We start from the raw sequence: 25753 nt of genomic DNA, 5'->3' as shown, positions 1-25753 counted from the left end.
TCTTGAATAAAAAATGGTCTCGCTCTCTTCTGTGCAATTAATACCTATAATAATTATATATTGATTGTTATATATACGACACAAAACCACCAGAAATGACATAAAAGTAACAGGAGGGCTGACCACAGATCAAAAAGCTAGGAAGTTAATTAACATTGGTGGTGGTAGGACCTCTTGGGAGTCCGCGCGGGTAGGAACCACCACCCTGTCTATTTCTGCCGTGAAGCAGTAATGCGTTTCGGTTTGAAGGGTGGGGCAGCCGTTGTAACTATACTGAGATATTAGAACTTATATCTCAAGGTGGGTGGCGCATTTACGTTGTGGATGTCTATGGGCTCCAGTAACCACTTAACACCGGGTGGGCTGTGAGCTCGTCCAACAATCTAAGCAATAAAAAATATTTTTTTTATTTATTTTTCATCTCCAAAAACAGTGAGAATATTAGTGTCGACCGAGACAATTTAAATAAAATGCTATCTTGATGTATCATTCTTCTATTCATTTTTAAGTACATATTAAAATTTCAAGTCTCCCTCGACGATTTCTCAAAAACAAATCAAACACTTTATAAGTATAACAGACAATTATTCCTTAGGTGAACTATTTTGATTATGTCATAATTTTACTAAGCTTGTATTCAATGTTTCAATTACTGTGACCATAATCTAGTACATATATGTATTTATCGAAGTTAACATAATAAACAAAATATTACGACACGATTTATAAAGACTGCTTGTATTATAAGAAAATTCTTTTTGTTGTTCTGTAATATTATTACTAGGAAGGAAAAAAAATTGTATTTAAAACATACAATTAGTTACAAAACTATCGGTTACCAACTAAAATTAATTCTACAATACAAGACAACCTTAAACGTAATTTTTAAAACTACACCAACCACATAATATGTAACATGAAAGTGCAATAATATTTAAATTGATAGTGAAAACACATCACATTATAACAAAAAAATATTCACAATACATACATTTTATGGGCAGTTGAAAAAAAGGATGTCAATATTGAAAATTGTCTACTAAATTTTTCTTATCAAGCATAATAATATTTCAGGAATCTAACTTATATATTGATATAATTTAATTAAGATATTTTAAATATACGCATGTATTATTTATTACATTATTACATTAGTTATATTTTATTGTTTGTTATTAATCATTTTAATGTTGGCAACACCGATCATTATGATTTAGCATACTGAAATAATCGCTTTTCTACTAATATTATATACGAATTAATATAACTAGATTTGTATATCCTATCTATCCTTTAATCTAAGATAAGTTTTCAAACCTCGCAACTAACCAAATGTATGTTCATTCTACAAGACGTACAACCAGCGTGGTAGCCTAGGATAACGGATAGACAGATTACATATACTATATCCTAAGATTATTAGGAATCTAAATTAGCATTAACCTTAAATAAGATTGCATTTCAATGAAATTAATCATTGAAATACGAAATTCGTCTTCTTACCTTTACGGGCATATATTTTCGAAAAGTTTTTTTTTTTTTGCATAATCAGGCAGAAATGCCAGCGGCCCACCAGATGGTAAGTGATAACCGCTGAACATTTATAGCGATGTTGATGCTGCCGCCCAACATGACGCCTGACGGCAGTCCCCACTGCTCCGGGAAACCGTAATCCAGCGTAATGTTTTTTTACCCTGGATTACGGTTTTTACTTCAGCGTAATTTTTACTGGTGGTAGGACGTCTGGGGAGTCCGCGCCGGTAGATACCACCACCCTACTTATTTCTGCTGTGAAGCTGTAATGCGTTTCGGTTTGAAGGGTGGGGCAGCCGTTGTAACTATACAGAGATCTTAGAACTTATATCTCAAGGTGGGTGGCGAATTTACCATATAGATGTCTATGGGCCTTAGTAAGGCTCCAGTAACCACTTAACACCAGGTTGGCTGTGAGCTCGTTCACCCATCTAAGCAATAAAAAAAAGATCAATTACATTTAATTATTCACCCGATAATCGTATTCATTTTAGGAAACGATAGTTCGATTTTACTCGGTTCGAAGTTTCACTAAGTGCTCATTAAACAATTTGTCAATAATATGTCAACCGCACTGATCGCGATACATAACGAAATATAATGCATTTTTTAAATGCAGATTTTTATTTATCCGAATTGAAGACGACATGAAAAGCCGATGAAACCAGAGCAATGGAGCGCTGCCGTCAGGAATTACGCAAATATCAACATTTGCGGATTTTGTTTTAACACGATGTTATTCCTTCACCGTGAACTACGAGATTTAGTTATTTAAAACATCCACGATAGCTATAACACGCAATTTAAACTCTTTTTGGGTGTTACTACTAACATCTTGCTTCACCTTATAATAAATACTAAGCCACAAAGCTACCATACGCTAGTCTTATAATTTAAAGGAAAGATGAGCGGCGAGTGACGTCATTGTTTAGATTCAATATCGTAAGTCCCTAACATTTCAAAATTATTTTATTTGTAATAAAACAAACATTTTGTATATGTAAAATAATTTGAATTCAGGCTCTTTACGTGGTTTTAAAGTTTCAGTATTTTGTCCGTATTGAGACAGGTTCCGAATTGTTTAAATATTCCTATTATGATCGACATACAACTAGAATATTACAGAAAGTTCGAGAACGGTGATGTTAAATATATCAAATAAGCGAACGGAACGTAATCAATATACTAATTTTGATAGTGACTACTGAAGTAGAGATTTTTAAAAACAACGGGCTTTATGATGAATAATTGTATGTAGATAGTTGTATTGAAAAAAGAATATAAATTCGCTAAAACAAACCGGAAATTTAAGCAGTTATTGATGGGCCTTGAGGGGGAATATTTCCGGCGACTTCTTGTTAAGTATTTGTTTGACGAATTTGAAAATTGACGGCTTATGATACATGTAGGTATATCAGTCAATATGTATTTATTGTATCTGCTAAATTCAAAAACTAAAACTATTTTATTTATGGTGTCTCTGCAGAGCTATGTATGTTCTATTGGAAGATAAAGCTGAAAATTTACAATAAGTGCGATTTTGCAGAACTTTTTATTTTGTGCGTAAAACGTAAAATACGTGAATATTTAAATATGATTGTTATTATACTTTAAAAAAAAGTAATATTTCATTTTTTAATTATTTTATGTTTGCATTCTTAATAAATAATATAATAAAAATTGTTCTGGTAATTACTATACCAAAATAAATGTTTCTATTTTAAGATTAGTCTCAATAAATCAGTTCCCAAATATTTAAATACGTCGATTTAAAAAAATGTCAAATTGTCATAATCCTATTGAATAATTAATAAGTATTTCCGTGTCACGCAGTTAACAGTCAAAAAGAAATGAGATAAACTTAAGGAAAGATTAATACAATTTCAATTCAGATTAATTAATAACCCGCCGTAACTTTACACGGATGAATCAGGATACTGACCATTATTATAAACTAAATTATAGTATATTATTTATATAGTATATACGTACTAGTATACTAGTAACGAAGTACTAACATTTATAATATATTATGTATTCTTAAACTTTAATTTTGAATTTTATACTTCTATCTTCGAAAGTGATTTTGACTTGAAATAAATTAGGGGTATATAATGTTGAAAGCACCCTCTTACATGAATACAATTTATTTTTAACCCGAAGCAAGTTTATGAAATAACGTGCTTCTTACGTTGAATATGACGAGCTTCTATACATATACAACTGTTCATCCTTTATTTCATTCTCCTTTCAATCCTTTCAATTCAGGAAATTTCTAGAAATTTAATATGTATACTTTCGACATGAGACATCGTCTAGCTCTGCTTTGTTCAAGCTCCGTGGTATTCTATACGTGTAGATGCATAGGTCACTAACTTCCTAATCTATACCAATATATAAATCTACAGTGGTTTGTTACGGATGTTCCGTTATAATTACTGAACCATGCATCCGATTGACTTGAAACTTGGTATCCATGTAGAAAATACATGTACTTAATGGATAGGCTAATATTTATATGAGTGTTGGACTCCCTACACCAGTTGCGGGGGCGTTAATTATGAGAATCTTTGTAGGGGTGAGAAATAATAATGCTAATTTTAAATGCCCAGCGAAGCGGACGGGTACAGCTAGTTTTCTCATATGATCATGAATATATCCATAGAAACAAGGTGTCAAATGAAATAGCTTTAAACTTAACTGTATTATAGGAAAATTAATTATTGGTATATTACTAAACATATTGTAATAAATGAAAGTTTTAATTACTTATTTCTTAAATAAGATTACTTACATTATTTATCTTTTTTTTACAATAATATTTGCTTAGTAATGTGTCTTCACCTATTCATTTAGTTAACACTATTATCGTACATTTTTATACAACCAGTAATTTGATTCGTTTTTCTTCTTTTCCAAAATTAATTAGACGAATATGGTTAACGTTCCGACTTACTTTTATGGCAAAACCATATTATTACACAAAGAGTATGAATACATTTATTTAATCAAATATCTAAATTTAAAACGTTATTATTAATTTTAAATAAAAACAAAGTACATCAAAGTACACAGCAAGACTAATTTTCGAGATCTACACACTATCCAATGACAACAAACCTATTACTATTAAAATGCTACAAGTCCTATTAAGCTTACCACATCTGCGAATATAAGATGTATAAATAAATATACATGCATAATATATATTTCTTTAATAACCTACTAGTACTAACAGTTCAATATATTTAAATATATACTATGAGATAGTATGCACATAATTAATCATAAACAAACATTCAGGATTAAAATCACTTACAGTTCTTAATTACTAACAAATCAGTAAACATTTTTTTTTTGTAATTATTAAAGGTGATTGATTATCTTCATACCCAAAATTTGACGTAAATTTAATTAAACTATAGTATTCGGATCTAAGCCTGCTCTAGCGCCAGATCCCAAAACCTGCGTGAGACTCTGCACGCTTCGTTCCTGTTGGAGACCCGTAACAAATAGTTTTAAACTATGCGCAGCACCACTTCCTTGTATTCCTCATTTTCGATTTCATCCTCACCCTCCTCCTCATCTTCGTCCTCTTCCTGTCAATTTTACATTAAGTTACCTTATGTGAAGAACTCACAATTTTGAAAATATTAAATAACTATAAAACAAAATTTTAACAAGTTATTTTCATAGATTTTCAGGATCATGAAAATTCCTCTTGAAAATTCGTGTCTAGTTCACAAATAAAAAACGTGAACGTTCGTGCAGTAAGAGAGAAGACATACAAATATTAATTTATATTTACATATTGTAACTAATTTATTTTCATATTTGACTAGTATTCAATAGGTATTTCTAAGTAATAATAAGCAAACATACATCAAAACCGAAGCAAGAATCCACATCGTTTTCTACTTTAATGGTCCTGGTTCTTTTCTGGCTGGATTGTGCTATAGAAGATTTGTCATCATCAGAATCTACACTTTCCATTTCTGTTAAATTAATAAAATAATTTAAATATGTATGTATTTAAATTAAATATAATTAATACAAGCTCATAATTAAATACTTATTATATAATATAATTGAACAGTAATAACAGTAATAAGTGCTGTTAGCTGTTTAAATATCAGACAAACAATGAATTTAGAAGAATTAAATAAGTTAATTTAATTTGTTATAAACTATACAATATTTCAGCAGTGAAAAAATTGCGCATTTTTTAAAATGGGATAACCACAACTCTAATTTAAAAGTTTAATCTTTCAATTTTCAGTTGGGAGGCAATGTTAACCTTGTATTATCTATGGGGATCGAGTAAGTACAACATAAAAAGCTGATATATCAATAATCACCTGCTTCATCTTCCTCTTCAAGATAATCAGGGGTTATAACAGCAATTTGTTGCTCGGATCCATCTTCCATTTGTATAACCTCGAGCACCACATACTGCTGTCCTTCACCGTCAGCGACGGTTACCAGCTCGCCTCGTTTCAGATCGTTAGAATTCAGACCGGTCGTCCCGAGTCCAAGACGGATCACATCAGGATCGTCATTTTCACTATCCTGAAACAATAGATTGAGCAGACTTTTAGTAGAATAGGACATATCTAAAAACAGTTTGTAGATTTAAATAAATAAATTACTACTGGAGTTTAGTATATATAAGAGTGGTTAGAAACACTTTTTAATATCTTCGGAATTGCATTTATATGTTTTGTTTGTTATTATAAACTATAAAATAAGTGAGTTTCAAATGTAAATTTTATCCTATTATCCTATATAGCACTTTAAAAATTAATTAGCACAATAGTCTTTGTTTTCGAGCATGGGTTGCACATATACATTATTTTGAAAGCTATTAAAAATAACTCAAATATCGCTAAGCCAATAAATTATGTATTTACATATTTTGGTATTACAGAGACAGAATTTTTATGTTTTTTGCAGAGAGGAATATGTAGAATTATGAAATCAAGGTGTCAAAAATTTTGTCACTAATAGACAGACATTATCAACAACACATTATCAAATTAGCTTATTTGATTTAATTAGTTTCTAAAGCCCAGGGAAGATTCTGCAGCGTTTAATAACTGATTTCTGAATAAATATCTTTCCCAAAAGTAAACTTCTAATAGATATGTCAATTTTTTCAAATAATTTCGTTAATGTTAATTGGTTATTTATGCTATTTATATAATTTATATGATGCTAGCAGCCCGCCCCCGGCTTCGCTCGGGTAGCAGCGCACGCGATTTAAAGAGTATTATAGGAAATTTTTTACACCTGGGGTTACATTATTGAAGTTTTAGTAAGGAACCCTAATTTTTTGCCAATATTATACAGCCTATGTCACCCAGGGATAGTGTGGCTTGCCAACAGTGACAGTATGTTTAAAATCGGTTCAGTAGTTTCGGAGCCTATTCAATGCGAACAAACAAACAATCTTTCCTGTGTATTATAATATTAGTATAGATACACTATAAACGCATTCTACGCTCAGCTGCTTGTAGTTAAACATCGCAATGATCAAGTGCAAACATTGCTATTAAGTCTTCGCTATGCACTGCTTTAGTTAATAATATAATACATAAATCTCGCTTTACTTTGTTTACTTCCAAAATCTAAATTCTAAATTCACATTCACAAACACATTCTAAAATCAACTCTATTCAACTCAACTCAAAAACAAAATTCAAAAGTGATTAGTTAATTTAAACAGGTTTTCTATCTTTATCACTACACAGTATAAAACAAAGTTGCTTTCTCTGTCCCTAATGTATGCTTAAATCTTTAAAACTACGCAACGTATTTTGATGCGGTTTATTTTAATAGATAGTGATTGAAGAGGAAGGTTTATATGTATAACATCCATTAAATAGTGGAGAAATCAATGATAAATTACAATTTCCGAAGCGAAGCGAGGGCGGGTCGCTAGTTCAAAATAATTTACAATTACAAGTGCTCTTTAACCTGTATAAGCAGTAAAAGAACAAATGTTATCATATAGTATGCAACATAATATTGTTCTACTGGATGCATAATTTATCTTATACTTGAATTATCAATTTATCCTATGTAGGAAGTTTTAATATATCGCACAGCTAATGTTTTAAACATTTCAGAAACATTCTAAGCGCACAGCACCTATATTACATACAGAGATTAAACTTTTCAGCATAAAAGCAGACTTATCTAAAAGGAAACTCAGTACTATTAGTTTTGACCCCTAATGCTGGTTAAAATCATTATTACTGAGTTTTATTTGTAAAATACTTGAAATTTCGGTTACGTTTTAGGGTAATTGTTACAGTTTTGTGTTAAGTGAGGCTTCATGGGTAGATTACGGTTTCAAGGCCATTAAGCCATTATGCAGTACAAATGAGATTTTTAAAGGTGGTGGGCTGCATTCCCTTTTAAACTTGTCTGCCCATTAATCCCATAAAATAAAAGCACTACTTACTTTGATTATTGGTCCATTGAGGTACTTTATTTTCTTTTCACGTCCCATTTTCAGAGCAAGCAACTTTTCCTGGTGGCCAGATTCTGGATCGTGTGTGGCCAGGTGCCGAATCAAGTTGCCTTTGTGGGCAAAATTCCGTTTACATTCATGACAAGAATGGGTTTTCTCCTTTGGTGGCTTGGCAACATAGTGAGGATTGTGATACAAGTTCTGATGACGACGTAGCAATTGCTTTTGCCTGTTAAATTGTTTAGTTTTTATTTTAATCCATGTTATTGAAGTAACTTATTTAAAAAAATATTATATGCATATTTATTTGTCCCATATTTATATAGATAGAGATTATTGTTACCATTTATTACATTTTGATGAGTTTATAAATACCCGGCCTTTTACCCATAATTACGAAGTATAATGTTTTCTTAGCAAATCACAATTTACCTGAAAGATTGATCGCATTGGTCACAAGAAAAAGGTTTTTCATCAGTATGCTTGAGCATGTGAGATTTGAGGTGACGTAGTGTTGTAGAAGCATATGGGCATAATTCGCACTTGTAACATTTCTCGCCATTGTGAGTCTGTAAAGTAAGTATTGATATGGATTATAAATGGTACACATAAATATTGAAATCATTGTTTAAAAAATTCTATTTCTATTTTCGTCAGTGAGTCTTGGCGGGTTTTGTAAAGGTGTAACTATCCATTAGTCTATATGCTTAGTACCTTATTGTGCATTTTGCAGGAATAACGGTCGGGGAAGGTTTTCCCGCATCGTTTGCACTTGAGAGGCTTGTCAGATGTATGAAGTTTCTGCACATGAATCCGAAGATCAGTCTTACGGCCGCACTTCGTTGGACACAACTCACAAGCGTAGACCGGCTTTTCAGACACTGTTGAAGGTATTATTTATTCTAAGCATGATAGAGAAAAATTCAAAGACCAATAATATACAATGGAAATATAATGGTATAATGGAAATGTTATTGTTGAAGTTAAAAAATTTAAATTGGTGTGTTACGGATTTTTTTTATTTATTCAAATACAATAACAGTTATACCTACATTTCAAACGAACCTATAACTGATTGACTAATTATTTTTTGTTTCGACAAATCACCGCAAATATTTGTTCCGACAAATATTTTGTATGATTCTCTCGCGAATCAAATTCTTAAGATGTTTATAATATATTTTCATTTCATCTAACTTCCAATCACAACAGTGTTGAGTTTTGACTTTAATAAGCTTGAAAGAATTTATGGACTGGTTAAATATTTAAAAAAATATTACTTACCATTATGAATAAGCTTATGAGCTTTAAGAGAATTTGATTGTGTGAAGCACATGTTGCAGTGTTCACATTTGTACGGTTTTTCACCAGTGTGAGTACGGAGATGGCGTTTCAGCTTGAAAGTGTCCGGTGAAGCGTACGTGCAGTGTGGACACTGATAATGAACATACGATAATTTTGTATTAATAACAACATTGATAACGGACGAAATGTTATATTTAATGAAATTATCTGATCTGATAAATTCATCATCTATATTAGAAGATGAAAATCGTACAAATCCGTCAAACGTAAGTTCGACAATGTCAAGTACGCGCTTTTTGCGGATCACCATCAAAGCTCCAAAGCTTAAGTAATATTTTTTTTACTATTTTGCTTTTATATTTGTAAATTTTAATATTCTCTAGTGGCTGTTCACAGTAACCACACGGCTGTCACGTTAAAACAACATGCCAGTATACTTTCAAATACCTAGCCACCATAAGACGATGGCGAATATTTAATTTTGTATTTATTAATAGATAAATTTAAACACTGAATATATGAAGAAAAAAAAGTTTATATAATTTCCGATTTCTATAAATGGTTCATTTCAGATCCGTTAATCACTGGCGATTTTGATTATCTCCAATCTAAGTGCTTCTTTATATTCAGTTTTTAATTGCTAAGCTTATTTATGCCTAAACTGAAATTCATAGTCTAAAGAAATAAATACTATACATTGCTACCCGCAATATAAAGCGGCAGTAGCAGTCCCGCAGTCCAATATATAAAATTTGAAGTATGACTATTTGTGTGCTAGCATATCGTTGTCAAACCAAAATCTGCTATGTGCAAAAACTTTATTTTGAATTAGCGAGTAAAAACACTTTCGTATAATTTTTTATATAAAAGGTGAATTTTTAAGAACTACATCAAATGAAAGTTATAGATAAATATTAAAGCTATAGACACAACAGTTTTTTTATACGGTAGATAGGACTGTGAACTATACGAAAAGGTCAAAAAGTAAAAATCCCAAAAAGTGCACATAGCAGATTTTGATTTGACAACGACGATATCAGAAATCACTGTTTTGTTTTCACTCCAAAAATATTGATTTGAAAATTTCGTAATTGATATACATAGTAATGTAATAGATAAATAAATTGATATAGTAATGTTTAATTTTTGCGTTACCTGGTAAGGTCTCTCTCCAGTATGACAACGCACGTGCCTACGCAGCTTCGAAAGTTCGACCGAAGCGTAGTCGCACTCCGTACATTTGTGAGGTTTTTCGTGTGTGTGCTTATAGCGTACATGACGGACCAGCTCGCCTGATAAAACCAATAACATATATACATTACAAACTTTTTCTACTCACAAACACCAATTTCTGAAACAAGTAAACATTAATTGTATACGCACTTTCGAAAAAGGCACATCTCTGAAAATGTAAAATGTTCAGGAAATGAAAAAAACTGATTATTTTCTAAAACAGAGTAAAATTTAAAATATTAACTTTTGAGATATATTTTAGTGTTAAGTAGCAATTGAAAATGACTGGAATTATTATAAAATGGGTGTAGGTAAGCCTCAAAACTACATGTGTATGAAAAAACGTATTTGACAAAATATGCGACATGTGCCCTTTTCGAAATTGCGTATTCAATTAAACAATTGTTTTTCTAATATTAAACATAAATGACTGTTTGTAATAAATGTTTAGCAGTGTAGTTTTCTGTTACGTTCTGACTTTTATGTTTACTAACCAAAATCATAATGTAAATAACAGTTTGAAGTTACAGACCTCAACTCACCACGATTCTAAGGAAAGTTAAAACAAACTTACCTGAGGTAGTAAAGGGGCTGTTGCAAAATTTGCAAACATGAGGTTTCACTCCATTATGCATATTGAGATGGTTCTGAAGCGATGCAATTGTCTTGAAGCCGCGCTCGCACACACCACACTTATGGGGACGATCTTCAGAGTGAGATTTCATGTGGCGAAGAAGCAGATATCTGGGTAGCAAATATTTTTTTTATTAACATCTTGTATACCTTTGAATAATTTCAACTAACAATTTTAGACATAAAGTTGCTTCTCTCTACCATCCCACATAGTTCTGACATGATTGCTTCTCCTCTCTACCTTCACACTTAGTACTGATATGGCTAAACTGCACACGTATTAAAAATATATGTTCGCTATTACTATTACTATTCAAATATTAAAGCTTTATGTTAAAAGAAAAAACAAAACTAGAAAAAAAAACAAATCAATTCAGTAACTAAAGTTATTTTATCCTTAAAAGCGTTTCACTATTCTATTATTATTGTAGAAATCAACAATTACGTCATTTTAGTGATGAATATCTTCGAATTTTTCCAAACTCATACGTACATAATTTCGAAACTACATATTTCACAACATTTTATATTATATTATTCTTTAAATTGAATACCAAACATAATAATACAACAGTACAATGATTTAGTTAGATTACTACTTTAACTAATTCTGAGTGTTCATAATAATATAATTATTGAATGTTTTAAATATAACTTTGCATCTAAGGTATCCCCATTCTGAGAAAGGTTTTTATCAGTAGTTATTGGACTCAGTAGTAACTCAGTAGTTATTGGATTTGTTCATTTGTTTACGCTATTATTGCTACGGGTCAGTGATTATTCTAGATAAATTCGATAGGTTCAAAATGTTGTTCTATATGAAATCATAGAAAATAGGTAACCAATTTCATGTTTGCTTGTCAAAATCACAGATGAATGTATTATGTGGCACAAGACTGTCTGGTTATTAATGTGGTTAGGCACTGTGACCATGTATAATACATTTCTTGACAAACAGAAGTGAAAATGACGCTTAACAATTTTTTTTACCTTTACCTGTATATAGATTAATATAGATAAGAACTGATATAGAGGAAGAGGTAGACTAAGACTAAGAAAAAATGGATGGATTGCGTGAATGACGATATGTGTAAGAAGGGAGTGAGCGAAGAAATAGTATTTTTACTGGTGGTAGAACCTCTTGTGAGTCCGCGCGGGTAGGTACCAACACTCTGCCTATTTCTGACGTAAAGCAGTAATGCGCTTCGGTTTGAAGGGTGGGGCAGCCGTCGTAATTATACTGAGACCTTTGAACTTATATCTCAAGGTGGGTGGCGCATTTACGTTGTAGATGTCTATGGGCTCCAGTAACCCCTTAACACTAGGTGGCCTGTGAGATCGTCCACCTATCAAAGCAATAAAAAAATATATACGAGGAGTATGAAAAGAGAATGCATGTTGCAACGACCCCAGGTGACTGAAGAAGGGCCGGAGAATGATGATGATGATGATGATATGAGAACTGACATGATGTCACATAGTCACAAATTCACATGTCACGGATATAGAGAAGCTACTTTGAAAACGGAATGCAGTGTCAGTTTGGTTTAAGGAATATACTCAAAACACTCACCGCCTGTGGCTTGAATACGAACAAAAATTGCACGTGAAACATGGACGTAAGAACTTTCCCTTCTTCGTCTGCGGTTGAGCTTTCTTTGCTTCGCTTTCGTCTTCTTCGTCGGTAACGTCTGCCTCAATCTCCTCCTCTTCAAAGTTATACACGTCTTCGGAGACCTTTTCTTCATCCTACATTGTACAAATAAACGTTACACATTTCACGCATACCACATTCAAGGACTTATAGCTAGCGATTTTCTTATATTATAGTTACCGGAAACACAGATTAATATTTAATTAATATCAAAACTCTTTAACAAAGAGACGTTCTCATCAAGTATCAAACCCGACATATATGGCACCACTAGACCAACGAGGCTTTCGAAACTTGTTTGGATCTATTTATACAAATCGAGGTGTATAAAACTAATACTGATTGTAACCGTCATTCGAACACAACTTGCATAGAAAAAAAACCATGCAATCATTAATTTATTTTAGCTCTCTACAACGCTTTTTTTACATCATCAGCACTGGTATACATTCCCACATCGTGGAGATATTCGACGAACAAGTTTGCTTTTGTTTCGGTTTTTAAAATCTATATGTATATATTATAATATATACATGTAATAAGCTACCTAAGGCGTGGACGTTTGTCGACTGAATACACAATATATTTTTAAATATTTAAATATGTATTACTACCCGTCACTATAATTTCCATAAGACAGCGATTACTAATTTAGGACCAGTGTGCTTGGTGCGAGTTTTTTAACGTAAAACGTCGAAACAGCGCCCCTAGCGGCAAACATAGGCAAACGTTCCAACTCCATACAAATTTGAGTTAACTTTTACGCTATCGAGAACGTTAACGAACTTGCACTAAGCACACAGGTGACCGTGTGTGATTTGTTCCCGATTATTTATTTACCTAAAATACATTTAATTTCGTATTGCACTTTGATCATTTGTTACGAAACTATTGGCAATACTTTTGAATACCGCTGTTCCACAGGGTTGAACAGTAACGCAACATTGCTATTAAAACTGAAAGACTATTATAAAATAATGCATCCTGATGGCCAATCAAAGAGAGTAGGACTCTTCTTCTCGACTCCGAGATATTTGTATAATATTTTATGATAAGAGGAAAATAATTTTGATATCATTTCACACAGACTAATATTGTTTTTTCGATTCTATCGTATTTTACGCTCGTACGCTTATGTGATACTTCCGTGAAGAAGTTAATTACGACAATGATCTTGTCTACCTTCATTAGTTTTATTTCGTTACAAAAGTGAGTGCTAAGGATTTTTGTAACAAAGGTGGGCGATAGGGATGTACGAATGGTCACACTTCTAATTAGATTCACCCTATTGGTTTACTCTGCAGGCAACAACAGGAAATCATTTCAGATAAATTGTTATTTGTCATAATGAGATATTATTAATTGGATATCGTGAATTATTTATCATGTATGTAATCGGTATAATTTGTTTTTTATGTTACAGATAAATGTTTTAATACGCATCCAGACCGCATTCTTGTTATCGAGAGCATGAATTCGAAATAAATGACTGCTTCCAATTAACGAAACATTGATTTTCGTTTTCAGTTCTTCTCAAGTACTTCTTGTTGGCCCTCACTTGTTTTCTCCAGCTCAAATTGTTCAACCATTACTACTTCAATTTGCTAAATGTAGTAAATTAAATTGACGGTATCAGTTTAAAACTCAATAAACACTTACCTGATCGACTTTAATATCAAGGTTGATAGGTTTAGTCTCTTCTTGCACCACGAGGACGTAGCTGACTTCACCGCCGCTGTTCTCTGACGGAACAAGAGTCACGGTCTGGTATTGTTCGGATTCGTTGCTCATCAGCACATCTTCAGCAGCATCGCTAATAGACTGTCAACAACAACAATATATATTAATAATACGTGAAGCAAACACTTTGTACCCCTTTTTACGAAAATTGCGCGAACGGAGGAGTATGAAATTTCCCACACTTATAGACAATATAGAGAAGTAGTGCAGAATGATAATATATTTTTAATTTATGCTTAAAAAATACATTAAATCAATCAATGAAAACATTACACACACTACCATGTATTTGACACACACACACACATGCATACTATTTGTTTATTGTCAAATTTTTCTTATTGCTTATAGTCTGTGGTCAAATTCAGAATAGGTTGTCTTTATTTAATATTTAATTTTGTCTAAAGTGTACATAGTCTTGACGAAATCTGTGATTATAGAAGTATAATAGTCTCCGACAATAGAATCATAATACATAGTGTACAAACTTATAATTTCAATTAATTATAGTCGAATTCCGAGTACCGGGGGACCACTAGTTTTTAACAATAAACTGACTGGACTTGGGCTGGGGGACGCTCTGTCACTAATGCTGTTCAACCTACCATATGAACACGTCATACGGAAAGTTTACACACTTAACGGCTGAACGCGGCTCAAGGGACAGCATAAGGTGAGTATGCCGATGACCTTGTTCTACTAGGAGAAAGGAAGCAGCACGTCATAGAAGCATTCAACGTCATCCAACAGGAAGCCTATCAAATTGGCCTTCGGGTGACCCACGAAAAGACGGAGTCATCTTACATGGGTCGATATACTCGAAGAACATAAGTCGAGAAGATCTAGTTGTGGGAAATACAAAGTACAAAGGAATGACCAAATTCCGGTACCTTGGTTGCAATGTAACAGACACCAATGAAATTTAAATTCGTACACAAAATTTTCTTATATACAGTGCAGCCTTACATTTGGTTTTCTCTTCGAAGTTACGAAGCAGGCGCATCAAGATTCGGATATACAAGACTCTCAAACCCATCGTATTGTATGGATGCGAAGCATAGACGCTTTCAGAGAAAGAAGAGATAAAAGTTCTCGTAACTGAGAGAAAGGAGGAAAAAAGTGGAGGAAGTTACTGACACCGGTTCAGTGGGATGTGGCGAATCCGGAACAACAAAGATGTAGAGGAGCTTCTTGTTGAGCCAAATGTTCTGGGGGAAATGAAGGCGCCCAGGCTCAAGTGGTTCGGGCATTTAGTGCAGGTAGATCAGGGTTAGGCTGTGAAGCGAGTGAACAGCTCCAAGTGCCAAGGTTTTACGCAACGCATTTATGTAGATTATACTTAAACCTAATATTTGTACGCTTTACTAGCAGGACATACTGATTGATACCTTTATTAATATTAAGCACCATCTTTGTTAACCTATGACCACAAATAATAATAAAATAAACGCCAGACGAATGACGATGTTTATTTATTGTCGGAGGCCAAGAATCACTTCGGGCACTACAGCGACAGCGAGCGCAGTAGTAATAGCAAGCCTCTGAAGCTTATCAAGCTCAAATATAAATAATATTTATGACAAAAAGACTAATTAACATTTGAAAATGGGCTACTAATAAGACTTGATGTTGAAATGGAAACAAAAAATAAAAATCTTTATATCATGTCACATGAGTTCAGAGATTACTGGTATTTTTTATTTATTGGAAACGATGGCAGACCAGTTCCGTGCTTATTCCTTTTATTAGAATCCAATTCAACTAGTTTTATTTTTGGTTACAGTTTAATCGAATAAAATTATCACACACTAGCCCACTGACAATTTTAAGTTAAGATAATAAATAACTTTCAGTATAATCTGAGCTCAGTTGTTTTGCATAATATACATGACAAAAGAAATTACTGTAAAAGACATTTCGGTACAGAGCAATTTAGCTAGGTGTAAGTGGCTCAGAATCCAACCGCCGTTGAGGGGGACCGAAGCCCAGACACCATAACGTGATGGCCCCTACTCATCTTAAGACGTGCATTCGAAATACAAGCCTGCTTATGTTTCAGACCAAACACTCAAATGCAGAAGAACAAGGATAGCTACTCATGCGTCCGTCCGCATAACTCGCCTCACCAAAATAAACATCTGTATCTAATATATAAAATTCTCGTGTCACAGTTTTCGTAGCCATACTCCTCCGAAACGGCTTGACCGATTTTGATGAAATTTTTTGTGCTTATCTGGTATCTATGAGAATCGGCCAACATCTATTTTTCATCCCCCTAAATGTTAGGGGTAGTCCACCTCTAAATTTTTTTTTTTAATTTTTAGACAAAATTTTTAATTTCTATTTTTTTATGATACAACATACAAAAATACATACAATCCTCAATTTTCACCCTTCTACGATCAACCTTTATTTTTTATTTGCTAATTAAAAACTTTAAAATTTTTGGGCAAGATTCTCATTTTTATTTTTATTTTATCATGATTTAAAATAAAAAATCTGATGTTACTCTCAATTTTTCATCCCTCTATGATCAACCCCTATTTTTTATTTTTAATTATAAACTTAAATTTTTTGGGCAAGTTTTTTATTTTGTTTTGCCATGACTTAAAATAAATAAAAACATATTACTCAAATTTTCACTCTTATACGTTCAACCCCTATTTTTCCATCCCGATTAATATTTTTTTATTCTATGCACAGATCCGCAATAAGGTTGCAAGATGGCAATCAAATATAATAATTGTAGTACGATAAATTCTTATTCAGAGTTTATAATTTCAAGTTCTTTTAATTAAATTCGTTCTTTTATTAAATTGAATTTGATCTGCCGCCCTCGCCGGTCGACTACTGATCAACTATCAATCGATCAGCTATCCCCGCTAGGTGTCACCACTCATCCAGCAAACATCACGTAGTAGGGATGAGGACGAAGCCGGTCTTCTGTCTTACTTACTCACTATACATCATAGATTATACACTTAATATATTTGAGAGCATTTACTATACATTTTTCAGCCATGTTTTTTTGGTTTTATTTGTGTATCAATAGTATGTTCAGTAGGTCTGAGAATCGGCTACTATCTGTGCAAGCGGCTCTGCACGCGTTTTACGCAAGAGCATCCGGGTGATGGAAGGCCGGCTATCCTCGACCCACGCTGGTTCTGACCCAGCGGGGTATTTCGTAGGATAACCAATTCAAACCGGCGCCATCTAGGCGGGCTTCGGACAGCCTGCCGACCGAGAGGGCTGGTGGTCGTGGCGCCGACGATCGCTGGCCCGGCGTCCCGAGGGGGAGGGTGATGGGAGAGATGTGCTCCGCACTAAACGCTTCACTCTCCTCCCCTTGCCTTTACATGAGTTCTGTCTCATGAGCGACAGGAGGTTTTAGTCGGTTCGAGTCCGGCGATTTCCTCCTGACAAAAAAAAAACACTATCTATTTTTCATACCCCTAAGTGAAAAGGGTTGTCCACCCCAAACATTAATTTTTTATTTTAATTTTTTGGATTTTTTTTTTGTTTATATTGAGGTATTATGTGGTTAAATGAGGTTTTTTTTCTACAGTAGAATTTCTCTAGAAATCTTATTTAAGGCAACACAACGTTTGCCGGGTCAGCTAGTTAATATATAAATCTACAGTGGTTTTTACGGATGTTCCGTTATAACTACTGAACCATGCATCCGATTGACTTGAAACTTGGCATCCATGTAGAAAATACACGTACTTAATGGATAGGCTAATATTTATTTGAGTGTTGGACTCCCTACACCAGTTGCGGGGGCGTTAATAATGAGAATCGTTGTGGGGGTGAGAAATAACAACGTTAATTTTAAATGCCCAGCGAAGCGGACGGGTACAGCTACTTTAATAAAGATAACACACTCACAGCTTAAGTTGCACGACAGGACCGTATCAAGTAATTGTAATTATACTGAGACCTTAGAACTTATATCTCAAGGTGGGTGGCGCATTTACGTTGTGGATGTCTATGGGCTCCAGTAACCACTTAACACCAGGTGGGCTGTGAGCTCGTCCACCAATCTAAGCAATAAAAAAAAACTAAACAATTACAAATACTACCAAGTAAAACCTTTGAGAGAGCCAGGGGTCGGTACTGGGCTCCAAAATCTGTATTATAAATCTTCAGATATTTTGGGCAAAGAAAAGTGTCATAGCTAATACCGGTAGAGAATTATTGCATCAAAACTTACTATACTACTATAATACCTAAATAAACGTACTAAAAAAGTGTTGCTTGTACTTACGTCTTTATTTGTGGTTTCCGTTGCTTCAGTCTGCAGCGGAACCAGGTCCTGATTATTCCCAGTGGGCTGGTAATAGTACCTGCCTTCTTCGTCTACGAAGTATGTCACCCCTGTGTCAGGTTCGTCTTCACTTTCCACTGTCACAATAATAGATATTAATAATCAAATGAGCGCTATAAGATGATCATGCTAACGATAGTTCGCCTGAAAATGACCCGATAGCGGATAGCGAAGTGATCGTTTCCTACAAACACGGGGAATTTTAATTTAATACTACAAATAAAACCGAAATTAAGACTAATAAGGTGGAATAGGACAATACACAACCATTTTATCGTCATACCATCAATAAAACATGCCTTCAGTTTTCATGGTTTCAAGAAGACTCATTATCACGCATGTCGTTTTGATATTTCACATGATAAGCGCTCGATATTATATGATAGTGTTTAAAAGCGCATACGTATTGTCCTTACAACTTAATTTGGAAAATACGAGGTTGATTTCGTTTTTTTTACAGCTTGATCGACTGTTTAACTTAATTACTAGTGAAACCCGGTCATGTGCTGCAGTGACATCGCTAACTGTATGAAAAACAACAATTTCTTGAAATTATTCACGCGATATCTAGGTACCTAATGTTGCTTGTACTATGACAAAAGTCTTCCCATGAGTGCTAAGAACAACCACACCAGGTTTGATAATAATCGGATGTTTTAGGGGCTCATTGAGAACAACATACAAACATTCATTTTATAATATTGATAAATTTTGATAAAAAGTTAAAATGGTGGATAATTTGAGAAATAGTGTATCAATGCCATAATTTAAAATGAGCCTCAAAAATAATACTTATTTTGACATTTTAATTAAATTCGTATAAAGCATTGTCCAATGATGACAAAACAATATTAGTTTTGTTTATTTACTTACACGTTCATTTTCGGTGGCGACATTTAAAATTTTTACAACAAAAAAAGCACAATGAAACAAACGCAAATCTTGTTTCTGTCTACTGAGGTATTATGTAACTTGTAAATCGAATTATATTTTCATAGCAGTAGACGGGCAGAGGAAATCACAGTAAATCTGTCGATAAGGCCATAAATCGTATCGCCTACACATGCACACGTGGTGCAAGTTTCTGTTGCATTGGAGTAATGGCAATGCTGACAAGGCAGGGTCCACTCACAAGGTCGACCGACGACCTGATGATGATCGCGGAAACCGTTGGACGGGGGGAACATAACCGGTCATTGTAGCAAACCTTGGGGGCAACCTATGTTCAGCAGTGAACGACTATAGCCTAAATTAATAATGATCACAACTAACTCTTAATGATATTTTTAAAGGCGAGACTGCCTAACTTCCTAAAATGAGAGAGGGGCGGGTATGATTTAATCGATTAATTTTCAATAGGTATTGGTACTGAAATCGGGAATTATTTTAAATACTGCTCATGACAGGATAATATTCATTTTTTAAAGCTATCTTTTGTGGCCTAACCTTTGTAGAATGGATGGATGGTACATTGAAAAATTGTAAACTGAAGTGTGAATTTATTTCACTGATAGTTTATCATACTATACAGAATTTTACTGACAAGCCATCCAACCATCATGCCATCACACAAAACACATTTTTGACAAAGTAGTTTTTATAGCATTTAATTTCAAGTAAACCATATTCCCTTACAAACATTAAACAGGTTACAAGTTAAAACTTATTTACGTCATTAAAATAAATATGCTTTTGAGTTAATCCAATCCCAGTCTCTAATAAATTTACTATAAGCTCAAACAGTTTCAGTCCACCATACTAGTGACAATCTTATTAACGAAAGACTATTACTGAACAGTATTACTATGTTAAAGTTTAAGCTTGTGAAATAGCCAAGTTGTGTTGTATCTTAAACTATCTTAAGTCACTATGTTAAAGTAAAGCTTTGAAAATAGCTTAAGTGGGTTATTTTCAATGCCACGAAATTTCGAAACCAATAAGAGAGCTGTTGTAACATATCTAAGTGGTCATCATCAGTCATGGACAGAGTTAATATAAGAAGGCAAGCCAAGTCCCTGTCTACTACTAGTATCCTTTCTTTTTTTGTTTTGTAAATTAGAGCATTCTTAATTATTTTTGAAAACTGAACTTCAAATAATTTATAATTTTCAAAGGATTTGCTTCAAATTAAATTACTGATACTTTTAACATAATAAAAAGTAAACTTTAAGTAAAATTAGCAGCTTACTAGTGATAACTGTTGTAGTTTCTTCATCCATGTTGTCTTTTTTTTTCTCTTTTCTGTTACCAGGAGGCATAACTGCAACAAAAGTTAGCTTTGTATGATGGGTTTAGAGATTTTGATTCTTTTTTACTTTTAATGAATGGAAAATATATAAAAGTGATATTTCTATTGTCTAGAAATAATAAAACATTAAATCAAAATGAAAATAAATACACTGAAATAACACAAATGCTAACATTTTTATTACATAAGTAGTTAGTAAACTACAAAACTACAAATTGAGCATTGTAATTGCTTCTTATGTATTTTATTTTAGATATCTATTAATATCAACATTATTTGATTGATTTAAAAATTATAATTTTAGAATTCAAAAATATCCAAAATCTTGCAGCTGAAAAAGCTATGCAGAAATTTATATAGCATCTTTGCAAATATTACCCTATGCTTCTCCTTCAATCTATGTATATATGACAATTTTTTACTGTCAGCTTCTTGGCAATTTATAAGCTTGTAAAAAATATGATACAGTCAAGGCTTACAAAAGAAATTGTATAACAACCTTGACATTAGAAAAGGTCAATTATTAGATAGATTTTAGTTTATTAATTGTTATTATATTTTAAAAATGTTTGCATTTAATGTAGTTTATCATGAGCTTTTTTAAATGGTCCAAAAATTTTGCTCATTCTTCTAGTAGATATTTTTGGTTTCAAAAGGTCAAAGATCTCACAGTTTTAATTAATAAGTATATATTTTCAAGTATATTCTATTTATTTAGTTAGTTGCACCAACAAAGTAATAATCAATAAAAACATTGACAAATTGACGATAAGTAATTGACATATTATGTCATCTCAATTATAGATGCAATCGACAGTGCAATAATCGACAACATCTTGATTTTAGAACAGTAAGATTAATTGAATGAAAATACAATGAATAATTAAGAAGATGAAATCTACTAAGAGATATGAAATCCAGAGTAATACTTTTTCATTACCAACAATTTTGATGACATACATATAGCGATTAACTAACAGTTAACTAATAGAAAAGAATCACAGAGATTAAAGATTTTAAGCAAATAAAAAATAATCCATAAGCATTTTCATATTATTATTCATAGCAACAAATATTACTTTAATATATAGATTTGGATATATAATTAGGATAGATCTGAAGTTCCACATCTTTTTTATTTAAATCATGATGTGATTCTTAGAAATACCTAGTTATTTTATGGAATAGCCACACAAATGGTGCAATCTGGGTTAGGAATATAGTATAAAAACATTATTGTTCTTGCAATGTTTATTAATTCTCTATAGTACAGATGGCGCAGAACCGGACCGAGTGGTGAAGATTAACATACAGTCACGATCCTCAGCATTGAGGGAACGACCAGAAAGAAAGAATAGTACCAAATTTCAAACAATGGACAAACTAAGCAAATAAATAAGAACGATTTAAAAATGCTCTAGAATTTTCTCTATGAAACTTAGATTAAAAATTGACATGAATATGAAGTAATAAGAAAAAATCAATTTAATACACTTTAACATTTTTTTTTAGTTAGTAAGCATGTCTACGAGTTTTAATTAATGCTTTGTTTATTTGAGGCATTGACTATCAATTTTTGACATTTCGCAAGAGAGATAGTGTCATTCTCCTAAACATACAGCTTTCTTAAATTGCCACGCTGTTATTCTAAAACTGTTTAATGACTTCACTTCATGGATGCACTTTTAGGTTCAGATCTGGGTTGTTAGCTGGCAATCTAAGAAAGAAACTGATTGCAATGTAAGAGATTCCTTAAAGATGCATGCTGTATGCTTTGGATCACTAATCCGTTGAAATGTTCAAATAACCGGAAGTTTAAAGTAACATTGTGTCTTTCAGTATATTTATATACTGGAATTGATATTTGTTTACTTTTATCAGCTTAACAAGTCCAATACCGTCTCCAGAATAGTATCCCCAAATTTTTATGTTTCCTTCACAATTTTTTAAGCTAAAATTGCCAGCTCATGTGTACTTACAGTTAATGCTTTATTTGGAGGGCTTCATATATATCATGTTCCATCACAACATACCCTGTTTATTTTTGTATTTTTGTCTGTTCAGAAAAAAGAACATTTTTTAACTACCTAACTGTCCAGTTTTCATTCTTTCTTACAAGTGCAAGCCAAGTTTGCCTTTGGCATTATTTCAACATGGGTACCTTCCTTGCTATCAGGTATCTTTTCTCCTACCAAGTCTTCAAATAGTGTGTGAAACGATTGCTACAGGGTTGTATTCATGCAAATATTATTTTCTCAGCTCATTGGACCCTTTAAAAGTATTTTGTTTTGCCAAAAACCAATATTTCAACTACGGCAATAAGATGACTTTCTCTGTTTAGGTAAACATGGAACATTTGAAGTAGTTTCATATGTGGCCAAATGCTTCATAGGGTGGAAAACCATCATCTTTGGGTATTGCAAAAGGTTGGCTTTCCTTTTGTACTATCAATCCTTCTCAGTGTTTTATCATTTCTTTCCTTGTAGATTTATCACAAGTTTTATTTATACCCATAAATGGTGCCCAAATTATACAAATAGTGACCTTACAGCCACAGAGAAAAAAATTTGAAAAAAATAAACTATTCAACATTCTGAGTTATGTGAACAGACAGTAAGCAGTAATACTCTTTTGAGATCTAATGTCTAAAGTTTATCAATTAATTTTTAATATGCTTTTGTTAGCTTTATACTCATGTTGGTATGTATGTAACTGACAGTGATTTTGACCCGTTCAAAGCATTGGGTTAACTTGAATTTTGGCCTTAACACTTATCAAAGACCAATGACATTTCAATATTTTAAGCAGTTACTTTCAGCAATCAAGACCATAAATTAATTTGAGCACCTTCTTTTATTCACTAAACAAATTGTAAGATGTCATATTTGCGTGAATGTACAGTAATAAATAATTTATGATACATAATGCTACTGAACACTCAAAAAACTAAAAAAAATGTAAAATAAAACAGAGTTTTAAAAAAACTAAACAATACGCTTATATATTAATACCCTTTTTTTAATTATAAATATATTTTCTATTTTGTAGTTGAATTTTCTATGAAAGCATGTTTTTTAGTTTTTTTTGAGCTATTATTTATTTAGCCAGTCATGTGTATCAGTGAATGTACTGCTAGTATAGAAAAGTTTTATAATACCAGAAGTACAACAGAATTCATGTTATTAGTGCTAGTGAATTGTGAGATTGAAGAAATCTTCCATTTATATGAGCATTCTTAAATTACCATAATTAGTTATGTAGTGTAAATTAACCTCTCGATTAATTGGTCACTGTGAGCTTTTACTGTGATTTATGAAAGACAAATTTAATTTGGTTAGTGTTAGTTTAAGAAAATCTTCATTTCTTAAATATAAATGTAAAAAATAATGCAAATTGTGTCATTTTGGGGGAAAAATATTGATATTTACTAACCTCATCTGTGAATATTGTTATTTCTTTTTTTAAGATTTTGAAACTTATCATATTAGTGTCTGTGATTTTAAATTTAAATATTCCATTTCCAAGATTTTATATCACTGGGTAGGGTTCCAATTATTTTCAGTAGATTTTTCTAGTAAATAATAATACATATGTGTAATATTTAAGTACTATTAAATTTATCTTTTCTCTACCTGACATGTTATTTTTTCTAATGTGCTCAAACTTCTCATTTTTTTTTTTAAATAATTCTTTATTATCTGTGAATATCGTTTTTTTACTAAACTGATATGATGTGTATTCCATTATTTTTTTCAGTTTGGAGATATTGATAATGAAAGCATTCGAAAACTATACATACCTAAAGTATGTTATAATATGGAATGTTATAATAAGGAGACTGAGTTTTGAACAGAGTGGAGATTTTGAGAATACAAAATGTTTGTATAAATTCGATCGCTCACCTCGCGTTACGTATTTCAAGCTATATTTATTTCGCTGTTCGAACAGTTAAATGTTTGTGTGGCAAGACAAGAAATTAAATGATTAACCAATTCATTAGAACACTCATTCTACAAAACATCAATACACAAAACAGGCATTTTAACACTGCAGACATTCAAACGAATTCAAGTTTTTTTTCACTCTCCGAAGGCAGTATATGATCCGCCATTTTATGTTTCAACGGCAGTGATATCATGAATAAAATGAAAAGCAGAAGCCGATTAAAAGAGATATTAGATTTAAAAAATGCCATACAAGTTTACGACAAAATATTACCGCCACTAGGAAACTATTGTTGAAATTCACAGGAGGCGCTGGAGTGACACTTCATGTCGTCAGTTATCTTTTGATTTCACGGAAAATTTCAACACTTTTGGACTTCACTGCACCACGTGTCTGTTAATATGTAGGTTTTTTAGTTGTATAAATAATATTGAGTATAAAAACCACGGTAATTTGAAAATTTGAATTAAATTATTTCATGAAAGTACCTGATGTGAATCCAACAATGGAGCTTCTAATTTCCCTCAATGAGGGCGTTTCAATCAATTCTGAAATGCGATAGTGACGCCGAAATGGCGGACGAACGAACTACGCAAGACAGCAGTGACAAACCGCAGTGTGACCAGCCCAGAAAATAGGTTTGTAATCCATAATAGCTGG

General features: G+C 32.6%; 1 protein-coding gene across 3 annotated transcripts; it reads right to left on the bottom strand.

The window, feature by feature from the left end:
- Positions 1–478: 478 nt before the first annotated feature.
- LOC101744433 (transcriptional repressor CTCF) lies at positions 479–25753 on the bottom strand. 3 transcript variants are annotated; one of them, XM_062675175.1, is made up of 15 exons: positions 25582–25737; positions 25051–25486; positions 21089–21160; positions 18841–18977; positions 14493–14654; positions 12753–12928; positions 11121–11290; positions 10469–10605; positions 9293–9443; positions 8723–8889; positions 8441–8577; positions 8000–8237; positions 5892–6102; positions 5416–5528; positions 479–5132 (listed from the first exon to the last, which is right to left on the bottom strand). In XM_062675175.1, the coding sequence occupies exons 3-15, from the start codon at positions 21156–21158 to the stop codon at positions 5052–5054; spliced, it is 1950 nt and encodes a 649-aa protein (XP_062531159.1). In that variant the 5' UTR covers positions 21159–21160; positions 25051–25486; positions 25582–25737; the 3' UTR covers positions 479–5051. The 3 variants fall into 3 exon arrangements, with proteins under 3 accessions (XP_062531159.1, XP_012551504.1, XP_004932797.1); XM_012696050.4 differs by having other exon boundaries at positions 25367–25486; XM_004932740.5 differs by lacking the exon at positions 25051–25486 and having other exon boundaries at positions 25582–25753.

Source organism: Bombyx mori, chromosome 1 (assembly GCF_030269925.1).
Source record: "Bombyx mori chromosome 1, ASM3026992v2".
Taxonomy (NCBI): Eukaryota; Metazoa; Arthropoda; class Insecta; order Lepidoptera; family Bombycidae; genus Bombyx; species Bombyx mori.
This window is presented reverse-complemented; position numbering and strand designations above follow the sequence as displayed.